This window comes from Chelon labrosus, assembly GCF_963514085.1.
Source record: "Chelon labrosus genome assembly, chromosome: 21".
Lineage (NCBI taxonomy): Eukaryota > Metazoa > Chordata > Actinopteri > Mugiliformes > Mugilidae > Chelon > Chelon labrosus.
In genome coordinates, this window is record NC_140354.1 from 8,969,370 (window position 1) to 8,985,147 (window position 15,778).

Genomic DNA, 15,778 nt, shown 5'->3' on the forward strand with positions numbered 1-15,778 from the left:
AAAATTTGATACAGAAATGAATGTTTCCGTCATAACAAACAGTAAAAACTGAATCAGATCTCTCATCTATCGCCCTGCTATCATTTCAACAATGAATTAGTTCTCCTTTGTTCTCTGATCAAATATCTACCAAACTAATAGCATTTCTTTTAGCAGTTTCATGTGGCTGAAGCTTGTGGGAGAACTATAGTGGGTGTAGCGATGATTTTTATATTGCGCTGTTCATTTATTATTTAGGCCTGTGATTTTATTCCCCGCTTATGTTTGCGTGTTTGATGATCCAAAAGAAGACGGCGCATCCCAAGCTTGCCTTCAGAAATAAAATTCTTAAACACAAATTAGTCTCATCCACGCGCACGTTGTCCGTGTCCGTGTCCAATTACTACTTTAATTCCTAAAGCAATGACAGAAGTGACGTTAGGTGTGGTGATAGTGTTTATTACATTCAGGGAACAGTGATTACCTTATGAGGCGTTTAAGGTGCACGTCAACCGGTACAGTCGATGCTAAAATAACATCACTTAAGGGTTATTAAAAGGTACAGCCGCATCACAAAACACATGCTGAATAATTCACATCTTGCTGCTTCTGACTCTCGTGCCTTGTGTATTTATCCGTTTAGGGACACAGAGAGCCACCTTGTGGATAAATGAGGAAGTCCACAGAGAAAGAAGCAATCGCCTAGACAGAGACTACAGTGTATATACTGTCAGGATGGTTATTGATATTCTTAAAAGACAGACAGACAAAGCTAATGAAGAGTATGAGCTACAAGGAAGGAAATATTATGTTAGAAAGTTATGAAGTCAGGTTCCTTCTTTTAGTATTTAGTTACCTGCATTGTCCTTAATCCCTAATCATCTAGCGTGTACCCATGAATGACTGCAGCCAGCCCAGGTGGCGCGACACTTTCTGGAAGATGTAACCCTGCATGCAGTCAGCCCCTGGCGGCTGGTTCACCACTCCGGTGAGGAAGAACACATCCTTGTACAGGGTGAGCAGGGGGCTGCCGGATCCCATGGCGCAGTCGGCATTGTTACGGGCAGCGGTGCAGCCCATTTTATTGGTCACCACCACGTTGGGGTGAGCCTCCTGACACTGAGGCAGCCGCTTGTACTCGAGGTGGTTAAGGGTGAGCGGGCCCTGGAAAGCGGATTCCTGTTCGGATTCCTTCCAGCCGGTAATCACCGCTTGGGACTCTCCCGCCATCAAGACGCTCTCAGCAAAGTCTCTCTCTGGCAGACAGGCGGCGATCACGTTTCTCTTAAATACGATGCGGTCGCGCAGCTCGACCACGGCCAGGTCATTCTCAGGCTGACCCTCCACGTAGCGCGGGTGGACGTGAATCGTTTTCACATACAGCGTCTGGTCTCCCATTTCAGACTGCGTTCTGCGCTTGCCTGAGGAGGTGCAGATTAGGAAAGATCGAGTTAAATTTGCTCGTGGAGAAAATACATTTACTCTAGTCGTGTACTTAAGCACAATTTCAAGGACTACTCACATTTTTCTGTACGGTACTGTGTAAAGTGTAAAGACAATAAATGTATGATAAAGAATGTCAAGCTTTTTATGTGGTATACTGAAAGTATCATAGTGGACCTGAATAAGAACAACGCAAAGTCTGTTTTTATTTATAAGAAAGGTATTATTGTGTCTTTTATTCACTCACCAACAGCCACCTGGAAGGACGGGTATTTGTTGGCACACTGAGCTGAAGTCAAGACCAGGTTCTCCTTCAGTATGACTCCGCCGCAGAAACCTGCTGACTCTGAACTTTTCAGAAGAGCCTGCAAACACACACACAAAAAGACCCCGTGGATAAAAAACAGACACCTACTGGGAGCGCCTGCAACGTGTCATAGTGTGAGTAGTGTTGTCTTCTCACCTGCCAGGGACACTCCATAGTAGTACAGGCGAGTCCCTCGTAGTTGCTGCGGACGTTGGTGGATTGTCTTTCATTCCAATGGCTCAGACTGTTCACCTTACCGCAGGGGTAGGAGCCTGAGGGAAGGAGACGATTATGATTACTTTCTCTCAATGACGTATTTGTTTTTCTCTCTCATATTTGGTCAGCGGTTTATGCAGTCAGCTCAGCCGGCTGGAGTCGTGTTCATATCTATGTTTCAGGAGCTGGACAAAGTGGACAGAAGTGGCAGTTCTTACAGTATTTATCATAGACAGTATAAAAATGGACGCCGGAACTGCTCCTCAAAAGTGAATCCAAAGCAAGTAGAGCTCCCCCTGGTGACTGGCAGCAGTATAGGTCATAAGCTCCACCCCTTCCATGTTAGCGGATGGGACTTTTTGGGACTAAAACACTAAAATACACATCAAATATTTTTTTTAAGGATGGTTTCTGTCATTTTAGGTAGTTAATATAATGTTGATGAATGTTCAAGTGTCATTTTTTGTGTCACAATGTGACATAATGGCAACCACCAGTTGCTAACAGTTGCATGTTAGCAAGTAGCCCAGACAGTCCAACTATTTTCTGTTTAATACATTCAAGCACCTCATTACTGACCTCAGACACAGAGCCCCCAACTAAATATCCCAGTAAATATCACAAATGCATCTATACATATTTCAGAGTCATTTTAATTTCTTGGCATAAATTCAATATAAATCCAGACCACTGCAGCTGAGTAAAAACCAGCAGTCAACCGACAGAATACAAGTTGATCCATCAGTCTGGAGACTCATAGACACATATGCTGCAGAAGAACATCCCAACGCAGTGTAAAGAAGAGTTCAAAACTGCAGCCTGGTTCGAAACAGACATACCTACAGGCTCGCACTTTTCCTTGTTCGTGCGGCTGAGCTTCCACCCACGGGCGCAAGAGCACTTGTAGGACACGTAGTCTGGTTTGCAGAACTGGGAGCAGCCCTTGTTCTTGTCCACGACGCACAGAGTCTCGTCTGCAACACAGACGGGGGAAGTTGGGGAAACTCTCACAACGCGTGAAAAGAAAGTTAACCATCAGACACATCATACCGACGTCTCCCTCTCACCTTTGTCACAGTGGACCCCGGAGAAGCCAGATTTGCAAACGCAATCGTAGCCTCCCACGCTGTCTGAGCACATGGCTCCATTCTTGCAGGGGTTCTCGGCACACTGATCTCCATCTGGGAAGATAAAGCGAGTTTAATGCAGCGCTAGTGAGCGTGTGGCAGTGACGGCGGATCGTTTTTAAAGGGGCACTTACCGACGTAGACCGACCAGAAGATATCCTGGAAGAGAAATTGCACAAGATAAGTGAAGAGCTGAAGTTGTATAGTAGTTTTTTTTTAGAAAGAAAGAAAGAAAGAAAAGGAAGGGATTAACAGCGAGCTCACTGTGCGGTATGAGTCCTGGAAGAACTTTCTGGCCTCCTCGTAGTTGCACACCCTCTCCATGCAAGCCTGCTCCAGTGTGGCGTACGAACCCGGGTTACTGCCGGTGCTCCTCTTCTGACGGGAGATCAGCGAGCTCGCCTGCTGCTTGTCCAGAAACACTAGGGGAAAGCAGTAGGGCAGATTCTGACACATTACACTAGGCCTGCTGCCGTATTGCCTCTAAATGTCAGTTCAGACTCAACCTTTTTGTGCTCTACAGCATCACCAGCCACCATGCTGGCCCTCTCACCTGCCGGGGGAGTCTGCATAGCCGCCACAGCTCCAGCTAGCAGACACAGAAGAGCGGCAGATGCGGTCGAGGAGTGCATGGCGGCGATGAACGGGTAGCCCACTTTTGAGGTGTCGGTTTGGCAGGGTGAGTTGGCACGTGTGCTCCTAGAAACACGATGAGCAGATTATACACATGATCCGCAGTGAATAAATGAAGAAAAAAAACAACAAAGCGGTAAGGGGACATGCAGCCGAGGAAGCAGTTGTTCATTATCTCGCAAAGGCTGAACTTATAAAGGAGGAGAATCTGCCAGTTGTTATGGAGGAGTAGTACTTGTAAGTGCATTTATTGAGATGACACGCAGTTATTGTCTTTTCTTGGCCGCAGCTGGCTCACTGGTTGCTTATGAAATTAGTGGTTTCACTGAGGGAGCTCGTTGTTGTAAGGATGCATCAGCACTACTGTGCAGCTAGAGAGACCATTGCCTCTCTATTTCCTTCCTTAAACATTACTGTCTTTTACAGAATATCTCCTGTACGTTAGGTTTTTAGTTACTTTTAAGACCACGCCAGGTTTATAAAAACATTCGTCATCAGAGGGAATGGATATTTTACAAATATTCCTATAAATAAGATACCAGTTCCACCTTTGTAGATGCTAATGTCTTGATACAACAGAAACGACGTCACTGATCTGTTGATTTCTTGATTTTGCCTGAGGAAATCTGGTCAGCCCGCTGTGTGCTTTTAATCTCTACTTAAAACGCACTTTTATCTGAGACTTTCCTGGTTTTAATTGAGATTTTAATTAAGTTTTAAATATTTTTTGTGTGTTTTATAGTTAGTTTTTTTAAATTAACTTTGTTTTATGTGCCAATTTTAAAATGGCAGATTTTGCAGTGTCATTTCTTTAATGCTGCTATAGGCCTAGGCTGCTGGGGGGGGGGGCTTCCTATGATGCACTGACCATCTGTCTATTTAAATACAAACAGGGTTTCAAGCTTTAGGTTGTATATAATATAAAGTGGAAGGGACACAACGTTCATTATTTAGGGTGTAGTTTGTTGACAATGCATGAACAAATAGGCCCACCAGCACTGTCACAATTAGATTTGATTAATTTAGTCCCAATGACAATCTGCATTGTTGTCCACATTAGCCTTTGGTTGCATTGTAGCATTAGCTCATGCGATGTTACACAACGGAGATGGAGACAAATCAGCATCATCTGATCTGAGCCGCTTTAACAACCAGGATGCTGCGCTGCTACAGCGAAACTCTTCCGAAACAGAGAAATAGGAAACGATTCGTCACTGTTTTCAGGGCGGGTCGCCCGAGCAGGCCAGAGCTGTAACGTGACGGACACAACAAACAAAAACAACAACAACACTACAAGTAGTAGTCATGCTCCGTACATACCGTCCCAGGCAGAATCACAGTACCGGATCGGTCTAGTTCCCTCTCCCCGCTGGTCCTGAAACACGCCGCTGCCTCCTGGACGGATCGGGCCTGTAGATCTAGAAATAAAGGGCGATGATCACATCCTACACAGCCCGTTAACTCACTGTTTACTGCGAGAGGGGACTGTACCGACGAAGACGCGCCACCAGAGGGCGCTAGAGGACTGCGCCACACACCGCAGTGTAAATCCAGTCAATTCATGCAGCTATAATGAGGAATATTATAAACGTATATGCGTGAGATACCAGCAAAATGACACACCTTATACAAGGATACAAGGTAGCCTGCTTCACTCGACCCACGCAAATGTTCACAAAAACATTACAGAATAAAATGATGGAGTAAAAAAAAATGACTGAAATGAATGAATCTGAAAACACCGGATAGACTCAGACATTTTAATATTTGGTAGTGTTTAATCAGAGCCAATTTATTTTCCCATCACAGCATCATTGATATTCTCAGTTCACTGGTCCCCGGCCTTCGGGACAGGACTACCAATGGCACAATAGTATAATGAATTAATATGATTAAATGAAGACACAGTATTGCTTTTCTCTAATTTATGGTTCTCTGGCCACTAACAGCATTCTAATGAATCAATCACTCTCTGACTGTTGGCAACTTTCACCAATCATCCACAACATTATGACCACCGACAGGTAAAGTAAACAGCATTGACCATCTTGTGACAATACGATGTTCTGCTGGGAAACGTTTGGACCTGGCATTCATTGGTGTGGATGTTACTTAGACATGTAGCACCCACCTAGACAAGACCAGGCACCCCCACCCCATAGCAATGATGGCAGCAGCCATCCCCAGCAGGATAAGAATAAGAATAAGAATAAGAAAAACCTTTATTAGTCCCGCAATGGGGAAATTGCAGTTCACAACAGCTTACAGAAAATGCAGAATAAAAAATAACAAGAGCAAAGAGAGTAACTATAAAAGATAAATAATGAAACAGAATCGGATATAAATATTACACAGATTGAATTGTAAAATATTACATAGACTGATGTCAAGCTGTTGTTTGGAGTTTTTACACTTATGGTGTAATACTATTGCACATATGATGTAGTAATATTGAACATATTAAGAGTGTTCGTTGTGGAGCCTAACAGCAGCAGGAAGGAAAGACCTTCTGTATCTTTCCTTCACACATCGAGGGTGAAGCAGTCTGTCACTGAAGGTGCTCCTCAGTCCTGTCAGATCACCATGCAGGGGGTGGGACTCATTGTTCAGCATGGAGGACAGTTTAGCCAGGACTCTCCTGTCACCCACCTCCCCCACTGAGTCCAGAGGGCAGCCCAGGACAGAGCTGGACTGATGATCTTATCCAGCTTCTGTGATGCCACTGTTCCAGCAGACCACTCCGTACAGGATGGCTGATGCCACTACAGAGACAAAGAAGGTCTTCAGGAGTGCCCCTTTCACTCCAAAAGACAGAAGGTAGAGCCTGCTCTGTCCCTTCCTGTAGAGTGCGTCAGTGTGGTGAGTCCAGTCCAGTTTGGTGTTGAGGTAAACACCCAGGTACTTATAAGAGTCCACTTGCTCAATGTCCATTCCCTGGATGTTCACTGGTGAGGGGAGGGCAGAACGACATCTACAGAAATCCACCACCATCTCCTTGGTCTTCCCCGCGTTGATCAGGAGGTGGTTTCGTTGACACCATTCCACAAAGTTCCCCGTCAGTCCTCTGTACTCTGCCAGTACCACGCACGAGGTCTTCCAAAGGATGCAGCCTGACACAGGCACGCACACAAAAACAGTTTAGGGAGAACTCGAAAAACAGCACAAGGTGTTGACCAGGCTTGCAAATTCTCCAGATCCCAAACTGATTATCTGATTATCTATCTATCTACTGAGTATCTGTGGGATGATCCACAGAGGCCCCTCCCCTCCACCCATAGGACCCAAAGGCCCCCACTAACAACATCCTGTTGCCAGACACCACAGGACACCCTCAGAAGGCCCATGTCCATTCTCTGATGAGTCACAACTGTTTTGGCAGCAAACATAATATTAGGAAGGTGGTCATAATGTTATGCCTGGTGTGTAGTGGATATTCACAATAATGCTGATGCAAAAGCAAAAGCACTGCAGCATCAGTCTGACACACAAAAAGAAAGACCCTCACTGCTACTCTGTTCTGTGTTCAGAATGAAAAACTCCCCTAACGTGTGCTCGCTTGATCAAACAAAATTGGATGCAATCTGCTGTGATCAATATGGAGAGGCCTAACTGCAAACAAACACACATCAGTAATAGCAAACAGCCAAAGACCAGATTGTGGCTCTACACAAATCAAGTGAAGCAGACAAGCGGAAATCAAAGTGGATTGAATGATCAGATTGAAACAGTTGAGATGCTGACAGCGTGGAGCGGGGGTCTTCAGTGTTTTTCAGGCCAAGGGCCCCCAATCTGTGATGGAGCAGGGACCCCCTGCTATATGTATTGTATAAAATTGGGTTTTATATTAAACTGGACCTACTGCCATGTATAAACGTACCTAGTTATTGTGCATTAAATACTAAGCTATTCAAATAACACATATATTCATATATTTGTGTTTTTATTTTATACATGTGCACGATACAGTTACAAAATCCATTGTGGCTTACAACAATGTCTATATGCTTGGCATAATAATATACTGGCCTCAATAGTTAGCTGTTGTGAGCTGCAGTGTTTTAGTCAGGAAGATCTTGCAAAAATGAGTGCAAGGTATCTTATTTTCAAATAATACTGCAGCATGCATCCTTGTGTCATGGGTCTTAGTCAGCTGGGGACTGAACAGGCTCTCGGTCAATCAAGGGGAACCTGACAGAGCCAGTGTGTAACATGGCCTCATGATTGGCCACATTAGTGATAGGGGCGGGCCCTCATTTTCGTGTGCAGGAGGCTTGGAGGGACACGTCCATGGTAGTCTCGTGCTGTGAGTGGAGCGAACAGGTGCTGGAGATTTGGCATGTGGATCGCTGAATGTGTGCATTTCTGACTCTGCCTCCATTTATCCATTCGCTACAACATGTTGGATTCATGATAGACATTTACATTACGACCGTTTGCAGTACCCCCGCGGACTCCATAAGGGTAGCGGACCCACTGTTGAAGACCTAGAGGATGAGAAGTGTTTTAGACAAAGTGCCTCATGAATACCAGTCTCATACGTTACTGCAGCAGCAAGACTTGTAAAATGTTTTGTTCATTAAAGGGGAGCTGTGAGGTAGTATTTTAAGTTCCTGCATATTTAATGTCAAATTTAGTGCTTAGAAATACTTAGTGACGATGATCAAACACAGTGAAGAGATCCTCTAAAAAGTAGGCCACCGAGGCCATGTATTACAGAACTGAAAGTCCCTCTTCAGTGGCCTTATTTCAATGGGATTGTTTGTGAGAGCAATGTAATTTACAGACAGGGCCGTGGGGCTTTAGTCTCAGCTGCAGCCGTGTTAAATGTCTCCATTTCCCAAGTCTAATAACGGAGGTATTATAAGAGCCTGCTCAGACCAGCTGGTCCATGGTGCTGGACGGGGCAGGAGCTGGTGTGCCCAGTCCGGGGAGACCCACCCAGGGTTGGTGAAAGTGGAAGGACAGCCTGCTCAGGCGTGCCTTGCTGCAGCTAGATGTGTAAATGATTAGGGTGGTGGTGATTTCCCTGGTGACTGTGGTCTGAGGTGAAGCGTAAAGTTGTTGCCGTGCACATGTACTGTGCACATGTATGGCCACGTGTGTGAATATACTGTATTCATGTGTAGTATCATACACTACATGTTGCCTCTGTGCACGTGTGTGTTCAGTACTGTATATATCCGCTGGCCTGCAAGCAGTAGTAGTGGAAAGCTTGCACCACCATCCATCTCTGTGTTATGTTTTATTCAGCATCCCCCTTTTGCATTGTCTCTCCCCCCTTTTCTCTCTCTCGCTCTCTCGCTCTCACCGCTGCTCCCATTTCTTCTCACTCCCCTCATTATTCTTTGAAGGCTGCCTCTAAATTGGAGTGTAGCGGGAACGAAAGAGCGGCATGGCGCTCACGTGTGACCCCGTTGACCCATTCCTCTTCAAATCCAGGGTCCAATCTTGCAGGCACACAAAACAAACACCGCAGGCATCACAGAAGGCATCTATAATTAATGTCACCTGATACCTGACAACTTTTTGATGGATTTAATGGGCTGTGAGACGAAATCCCCAGAACTCCCCTGCCTCTTTCCTCCTGTACCTTCCATCCCTTGCTTGTTGTGCTAGCAGCGTTGCCCATTTTGACTGACGCATATCTACAGTTGTTAAATGAGTACCTGTGAAACGTTGCACGGATATACATTTTCATAATGTCAAGACGAAAATAACAACTTCAAATGAGACAAGGGATGCTTCTGAATTTGGCGATCCCCTGACTTCTCCCTCGGCACATGTCAAAATTGTCCTTTCCCCTATGAAATATCTAATATCTAATAGCTACACCATGGGCTGGCACAAAAATGTGCTCAGACGTTCACTACATAATTCCTAAAATGGATGGAATGTTATGACTTTGGCGATCCCTGATTTTTCTCTCTAAAGCCATTATCGGCTCACATTTACATTCCCATCAGCCTCAGCTGTACTTAGTTCTGGGCTGATTAGCATAATAAAATGGCTCGAGTCCCTTTCATCACTGTCCTCACATTCTTGTCTCCTCCTTTTCACATTTTTAGGCTTTACGCAGAGAATCACTAAGAGGGCTAACATCAGCGTGGGCAGAGACGATCCTACGTTCTGGGGACACCAGGCTAAGATGTACATTCGAGTCCCATTAACAAGTGTCTTTGGCTGCAACAAGTGGTCAACTATTTAAATACTGCGATTTGCACTGAATGTTTACTAAACCCAAATGTTAAAGTAAGGAAATTCATGATTGAGACACTTGTCGATGTTAATACATTCATCCTGCAGAGGGCAGTAATACGACCGGTAACTCAAAATTGCCAAAACCCCTAAAGAAGAGAAAGTGGTTGCACACTCACTAAAAGTTAAACTGCTCCCGACTGTAGCTGAGCAGCTGCAGATTTGAACTATTACATTGAATTTCATCTGATGGTTGGTTGGTGGTCAGAGCCTGGGAGTTGACGTTGTGTCCCCAATAAGTTTTGTTTGAGATTCAAGAGCAGAGGCTAACCACTAGCATGGCAGCGCTGCTTTCCAGTGCATTCTCAAGCTGTAAGGAGTTTGTTTCTGCACATATACAGTAGCCCTATAAAACTAAACTACATAGATTTCAATTAACGTTACACTCTCAGCAGTGTTGCCAGATATACAATAATTATCATACAATAGTTTCGGGGCCAATACGATATAAAAGGGCAAATATACGAAAGCTTGCCATTTGACTGCTAATGAATAATAATAATAATAATAATAATAATAATACATTTTATTTATAACGCACTTTACATCAAAGCAATGACCTCAAAGTGCTACAATGCACATAAAACAACATAAAGACTTTAAAACTAGCATAAAGCAGTTGTTTCTTTCAAACGGCCAAGCCTCTGTGTTTATTCCTTAGGTTATTGCAGTTGCATGCACATAGAATAGCTTTGATTTTAAATGCACTGACCTTTCTCAAGTTGTTTCAGTACACACGATAGTTTGGGTCAAAATACGATAATTTTAAAGCAACAGTCATTTCCCATCTGACAACACTGACTCTCAGCGTAAGCATAAGGAACCTTTAGAAGTGGTTTGGGTTACAGAATGAAGGGTCTGGGTTCTAACCTGTGGGACAACTGAGGCCTTTTTAGTTGGCATGCATGCTGGGTTAATGTGAGTAGGAATGGTGACATGATACAGATGCATTTCCAATTACAATCATGTTAAATCATATGATACAACACTATGTACGCCAATTAATGACAGAATATGGAAAAAACAGGTTTCCCAATTACACTCACACACTAGTATCACGTGGTGGAACTTCAAGTTTGAACGTATCTGTGATGTTTGGATACATTATTAAGAAAAGTTCTGTTATATTTTAGTAGTTAACCAGAAGATTAATTGATGATTCAGAAAATAGTCGATACATTAATTGATAGGTTGGTGGATGTAGCCATCTGGTGTCCCCCTTTACTAATTTTTTTTGACCCAAACAATTGCTCGGTTTAGCTTTTTTTGACGGTGTGCCACTGCTAACATCAGCACAGCACTGCGATTATGAGCATGATAGCATCATGAAGCTGGAATTTCGCTAAAACAACAGACTATGATTACTTGTTGTCATAGTTAATGTGCTCCATCCAGATAATCAGTGATCACACTCACCATGTGAACAATAAACGACGTCACAAGCATTTTGGATACGTTTTGCTCGGCTTAGCCCCTAACCATGGAAGTCAACGTGACACACACAGACAAGAGTTCTCCAGTGCTATCACGACGTTGGTTTTGCACGTTTGTGCTTGTCTGTACGCCATGCTTCAGTCCAGTGAGGATGTTGACAGTGCGAGGTCCCCAGACAATGTGCGTAACGATGATGTAATGAGTTAATAACCCACACGAGCAATAATACCTGCAGAGACCTGTCCTACCACTGACCTCACACACATACATCTCCGCAGGAAATATCGAGGTCAGTTATGACCACGCTGCACTACTGACAACAATCATGTGCCCTGGTTTGGTTTTGAAGAATAGCGCCACATTTTAGCTGCACATCATAAATACCCTCACTCATACAGTATATGCTGCTGTATCAGATGTCCTGTATCAAGTCCAGCGGCAAACAACAACCCACACGCAACACAATCATGTCTATATCAAAGCACCCGAAAATTGCATATAATCGAGTTTGTGTGACAAGGACCTATGATGATGCTGTATTAACTACTGGAAATCAGGAGGGCGCTACCCCTGTGGGGGTCTTTCACAGCCGCGCTGGCAACTCTTGAAGAATCGCCTTCCTCTGTCCCACATTTCTCTGTGATCAATTCACGTCAGCTGGCCATATTTTATTTAACACTTAATCGCTGCGCTCGCCTCCCTTTCGTCGCCCACGGGTCATTTGTCCACACGAAGGAGAAAAGAATTAAGAGCACGTGATTCCCCCTTTCCGCTCCTTTCAGCTCTCCCTTCCTGGTTTCAAGTGACATTCAACAGAAACAGGTCAGCCGTTATTAGACAGTTTCTATAATCAATTCTTCTTTTTCAGTGCCCAGCATCTGTGTAGAAAGAGGCCCAAACTGCCATAAATGAAGCTCCAAGCAGGTACAAAATGGCCCTGATCCTCTTTTGTCATCCCCTTGCATTCGACGAGCTCAAATGAATCATTTTCTTCCACAAAAAACCTCTTTCTTCCTCGCTTTCTTTGTGTAAGACTCTTTAATCTCATCTGCCCCCGGGTCCTTATCGCGCCAGCTTTTAAATTATATACTGTATCTCGCTCAGACAGCGAGGATGAGCAGAGTGTGGCCGTGCTTCCCCTGACCTGTGGAGAGGGGGCGTGGGCCCTGATTGTGCTGAAGAGGCACAGAGACCGAGCTGACAGCCCTCTAAATGGACATGATGTTTCACTGTACTCAAGCCAGAGCTGCTCTGATTTCTGCTTTCTGTGCATGTAGCAACTCCTGAAAGCCTGCAGGAGTCTGTGCTGTAAATCACTGATAATGAGTGCTATGCATTCACAATAATGAATACACTCAGAGCAACTGTTCAGTGTTGGGTGTGGGTGGGGGGGGCTTCATCTTTACATCATGGCTCATGTATTGAGAAACAATGTGGCAAAGGACAGGAATTAATCAGTGATCCTTCACTTAATCTCACTCTGCAGTTTATGTAGCACATCTGACTATAACTGATGCAAATAGACGCTTTTTTAAAAAGCTTTTTAGGTGTTAATTCGATTGCATGGATGCAGTTTGTGGTGCTATTATATTGTATAGTGTTATACTACTCCACTGCAAATCTGCTTGCAGCTAACTTTAACTGGTTTGTGGGAGGAAGTAATTAAACCAGTCTTTATTCTTTGTCGGTTTTGTTTTTGTGACATTTCAGTTTGTTTCCTGCTTTACATGTCCCGTTCTTTTTGTTAGTCGTGCTTCCCATCTTTGTATACACTCGCCTGCCTTGTTTTGAATCTTGTCTGGAATCCCCCATTAGTTTCGCCTGTGTCTTGTATCCATATTATCTCTGCGTGTGCATATATAGTCCTGCCTCAGCGTTCCTCAGTGCTTTGGAAGGAGCACTGGATTTATTGGATTTATTCTGTTTTCTATGCAGGGTTACGGAAGGTCTGGATTAGGTCTGGATCTCCTTGCCCTGAGAGTGCAGCGCCTTCTGTTAAGTTTCATTCTTTCGTTTCCTGTTCCTGCCTCCTCCCGTGTCTGCATTTGGATCCTACATCCCCGCTACACATTTGACACTAATGGAGTAAAAAGTTAAACTTCCTGCTTAAATGTAGTGAAGTAAAGGTAAGGGCATAAAGCCAAACTAGAGTGCTGACATAGACTAAGTAGCTCTACATGCCTGGACACATATATTTCCATCAAGAGGCGTTGAGACAGTCGACCAAAATGCAGAACACAGGAGGAAATGACTTTAATGACACTAGCAGTAACAAAAACAGGTGCACCCAAAACATGAGTCCAGCCAAGGCCGGATTAACCATATGGGCAACTGGGCAATTGCCCAGGGGCCCACGACCTCTAAAGGGCCCAGGGCAGTGAGGGCACAAGCAAAATATCTGGTTATATCTCGCTTATATGTCAAACTGTCAGCCGGAGCCGTTGCGCTGAATTTATACGGTCTATGCGCTGCACCGTGAACTGAGACTCTCCTCATTGGTCAGCCCGTATGAGGCAGGTCAAGGTGACGCCGATCAATGTGCACTGAGCAGGTCGCGTGACGTCAAGCGCCGCTACACAACACAACTCAAAAAATGCAAACATGGAGAAGCTAAGTGGGAGCGCTAAACGGAAAATTAAAAAAGGAGAAGGACATCAGGAACGCAGAAAATTTAAAATATATACCGAAAACAGGGAATTTCTTCACGCTAGTCAACGTTAGCAACCGTTCTGCTAAGGCAGCATCCGTCAACGAGGACAGCTCAGCTAGCCAGGACATTTCTTCACTGCCGGCGCTAGCTAATGTTAGCCCTGAGAGCGAAGAGCCCCCGGCAGCATCTTCAACCGGCGGCCCGGATTCTGCTGCGAGTGCGACCGTTGAGGGAAGCGGTGATGGGTCTCGAGTCTCACCGCCATCTGAACCGCTCGTCGAGTCTGCGAGTAGCCCCTGCACCTCAACGCCTCTACTCCCAGGGGATCCTGCACTGTGGGGGCCGGTTACGAAGCCGCTCCGGGAAGAGGCGATCTTCCGAGGGCCTGCATTTATACTTTCCAGAACCGGGCTGCCAAGTATCTTGCATCGGTGAGGGAGTCCGGACTTGGGAGTAGGACACGCTCCCTCACCAACGATCTGCTTGCGACATTTTGAATGCTTTTAAAGTGGTTGCTTCCTTCCCTCTCTACGTAGTGGGTCAATTTTGCTAGATTATACTGATGCCGATGTGTTTTGTTTTCATAACATCATAAGTGAGTGAGTGGCCTTGACAAAAGAACATAGTGTTGCATTTGTAGTTCTATGAGCATTTGCACATCTGTACATCAAAATGCACTTGATGACAGTTAGTTATTGAAGTATTGAGTATATCTACTGTATATTACTGTAATTTATTCTGTATTTTGCCAGATTATGGTGATCCTGGGGTCGTGATGATGGGGCCCTTGAATATTGTTGCCCAGGGTACAGTAAAGTGTTAATCTGGCCCTGAGTCCAGCAAAGAACAAATAATGGAGGCAAAAGTAGCTGAACAGGCGAACAGCAGGTAAGGATGAACTAACAGGAGAGGCAGAACAATGTAAACAGCAGCGCCGTGCGGTGAGGTTTGTGGGTGGTGAGACGCTGACATTTTCAGAGTCAGATCTAATTTCACCACTCAGTTGGCTGCTTCCACACTAACTGATTATGTTTCATACCTTTACGCACATATAGGAACAAATATTTGAATTTAAAACCAAATCCAAAATATCGAGTCATTAAAGCGGTGTATTCTGATGATTTGATCAATTTTTAATACAGACTGTTCAACAAAAGCTCTTTGATTATTTACCACCTTCTGTTAAGTCCGGCTTTGAACATTTATTTTTTAAGCTTAGATATACAACCTTCCATTTTTGGCAGGCAGTCAGAGAAAAAAAAATACAAGCAAATGGACTGCGACCGCGCACTTGACTCAGCTCGCTGCTGCCTCAGTTCACGTCTCTCCTCTGCATTTGAACGGGGAATACGCGAATGCAGCAACTTTGACGAAATCGCACAGAAATTATAGCACAGACCAAAAGGACACATATTATAATTTATTTTATTTTATCACTATTACTCTGATACACAGAACAAAAACATGGAACAAGACACAGGTGAGAGAGGAGGACAGAATGGGCATTTCTCTTCTCGTTCTTGAGGACTTGTGATACATAATCAGCCTCTGCCCTTGTACTGTTCCAATTCAAAGTATGCATTTTACTACGAACAAATTCCCTGGATGTGTTCTCGCCCTGCCCGTTTTATCGAGGATGCATTGGGAGGTAACTTGCACGGACTTGGAACAACAGCTATGTCGCCTCATTTGTGCGCGGTTAAATCGATGCACTGTAGCTGGAACTGTCCGGCG

General features: G+C 44.5%; 1 protein-coding gene across 1 annotated transcript; it reads right to left on the bottom strand.

Annotated features, from left to right (window-relative positions):
* Positions 1-67: 67 nt before the first annotated feature.
* proza (protein Z, vitamin K-dependent plasma glycoprotein a) lies at positions 68-5,330 on the bottom strand. Its single transcript, XM_084571156.1, has 9 exons — positions 5,026-5,330; positions 3,626-3,771; positions 3,337-3,494; positions 3,207-3,231; positions 3,013-3,126; positions 2,785-2,919; positions 1,886-2,001; positions 1,670-1,787; positions 68-1,400 (listed from the first exon to the last, which is right to left on the bottom strand). Exons 2-9 carry the CDS (start codon positions 3,702-3,704, stop codon positions 862-864), a joined length of 1,284 nt encoding a protein of 427 aa, XP_084427282.1. The 5' UTR covers positions 3,705-3,771; positions 5,026-5,330; the 3' UTR covers positions 68-861.
* Positions 5,331-15,778: the final 10,448 nt, after the last annotated feature.

Bases quoted from the DNA above. Each gene is read 5' to 3' on its own strand.
- proza (XM_084571156.1), bottom strand. From the start codon at position 3,704: ATGCACTCCTCGACCGCATCTGCCGCTCTTCTGTGTCTGCTAGCTGGA. The intron at 3,127-3,206 runs GTAAGTGCCCCT...TTATCTTCCCAG, and splicing joins CTTCTGGTCGGTCTACGTCG to ATGGAGATCAGTGTGCCGAG. The intron at 1,401-1,669 runs GTGAGTGAATAA...GCACCTCCTCAG, and splicing joins GTCCTTCCAGGTGGCTGTTG to GCAAGCGCAGAACGCAGTCT.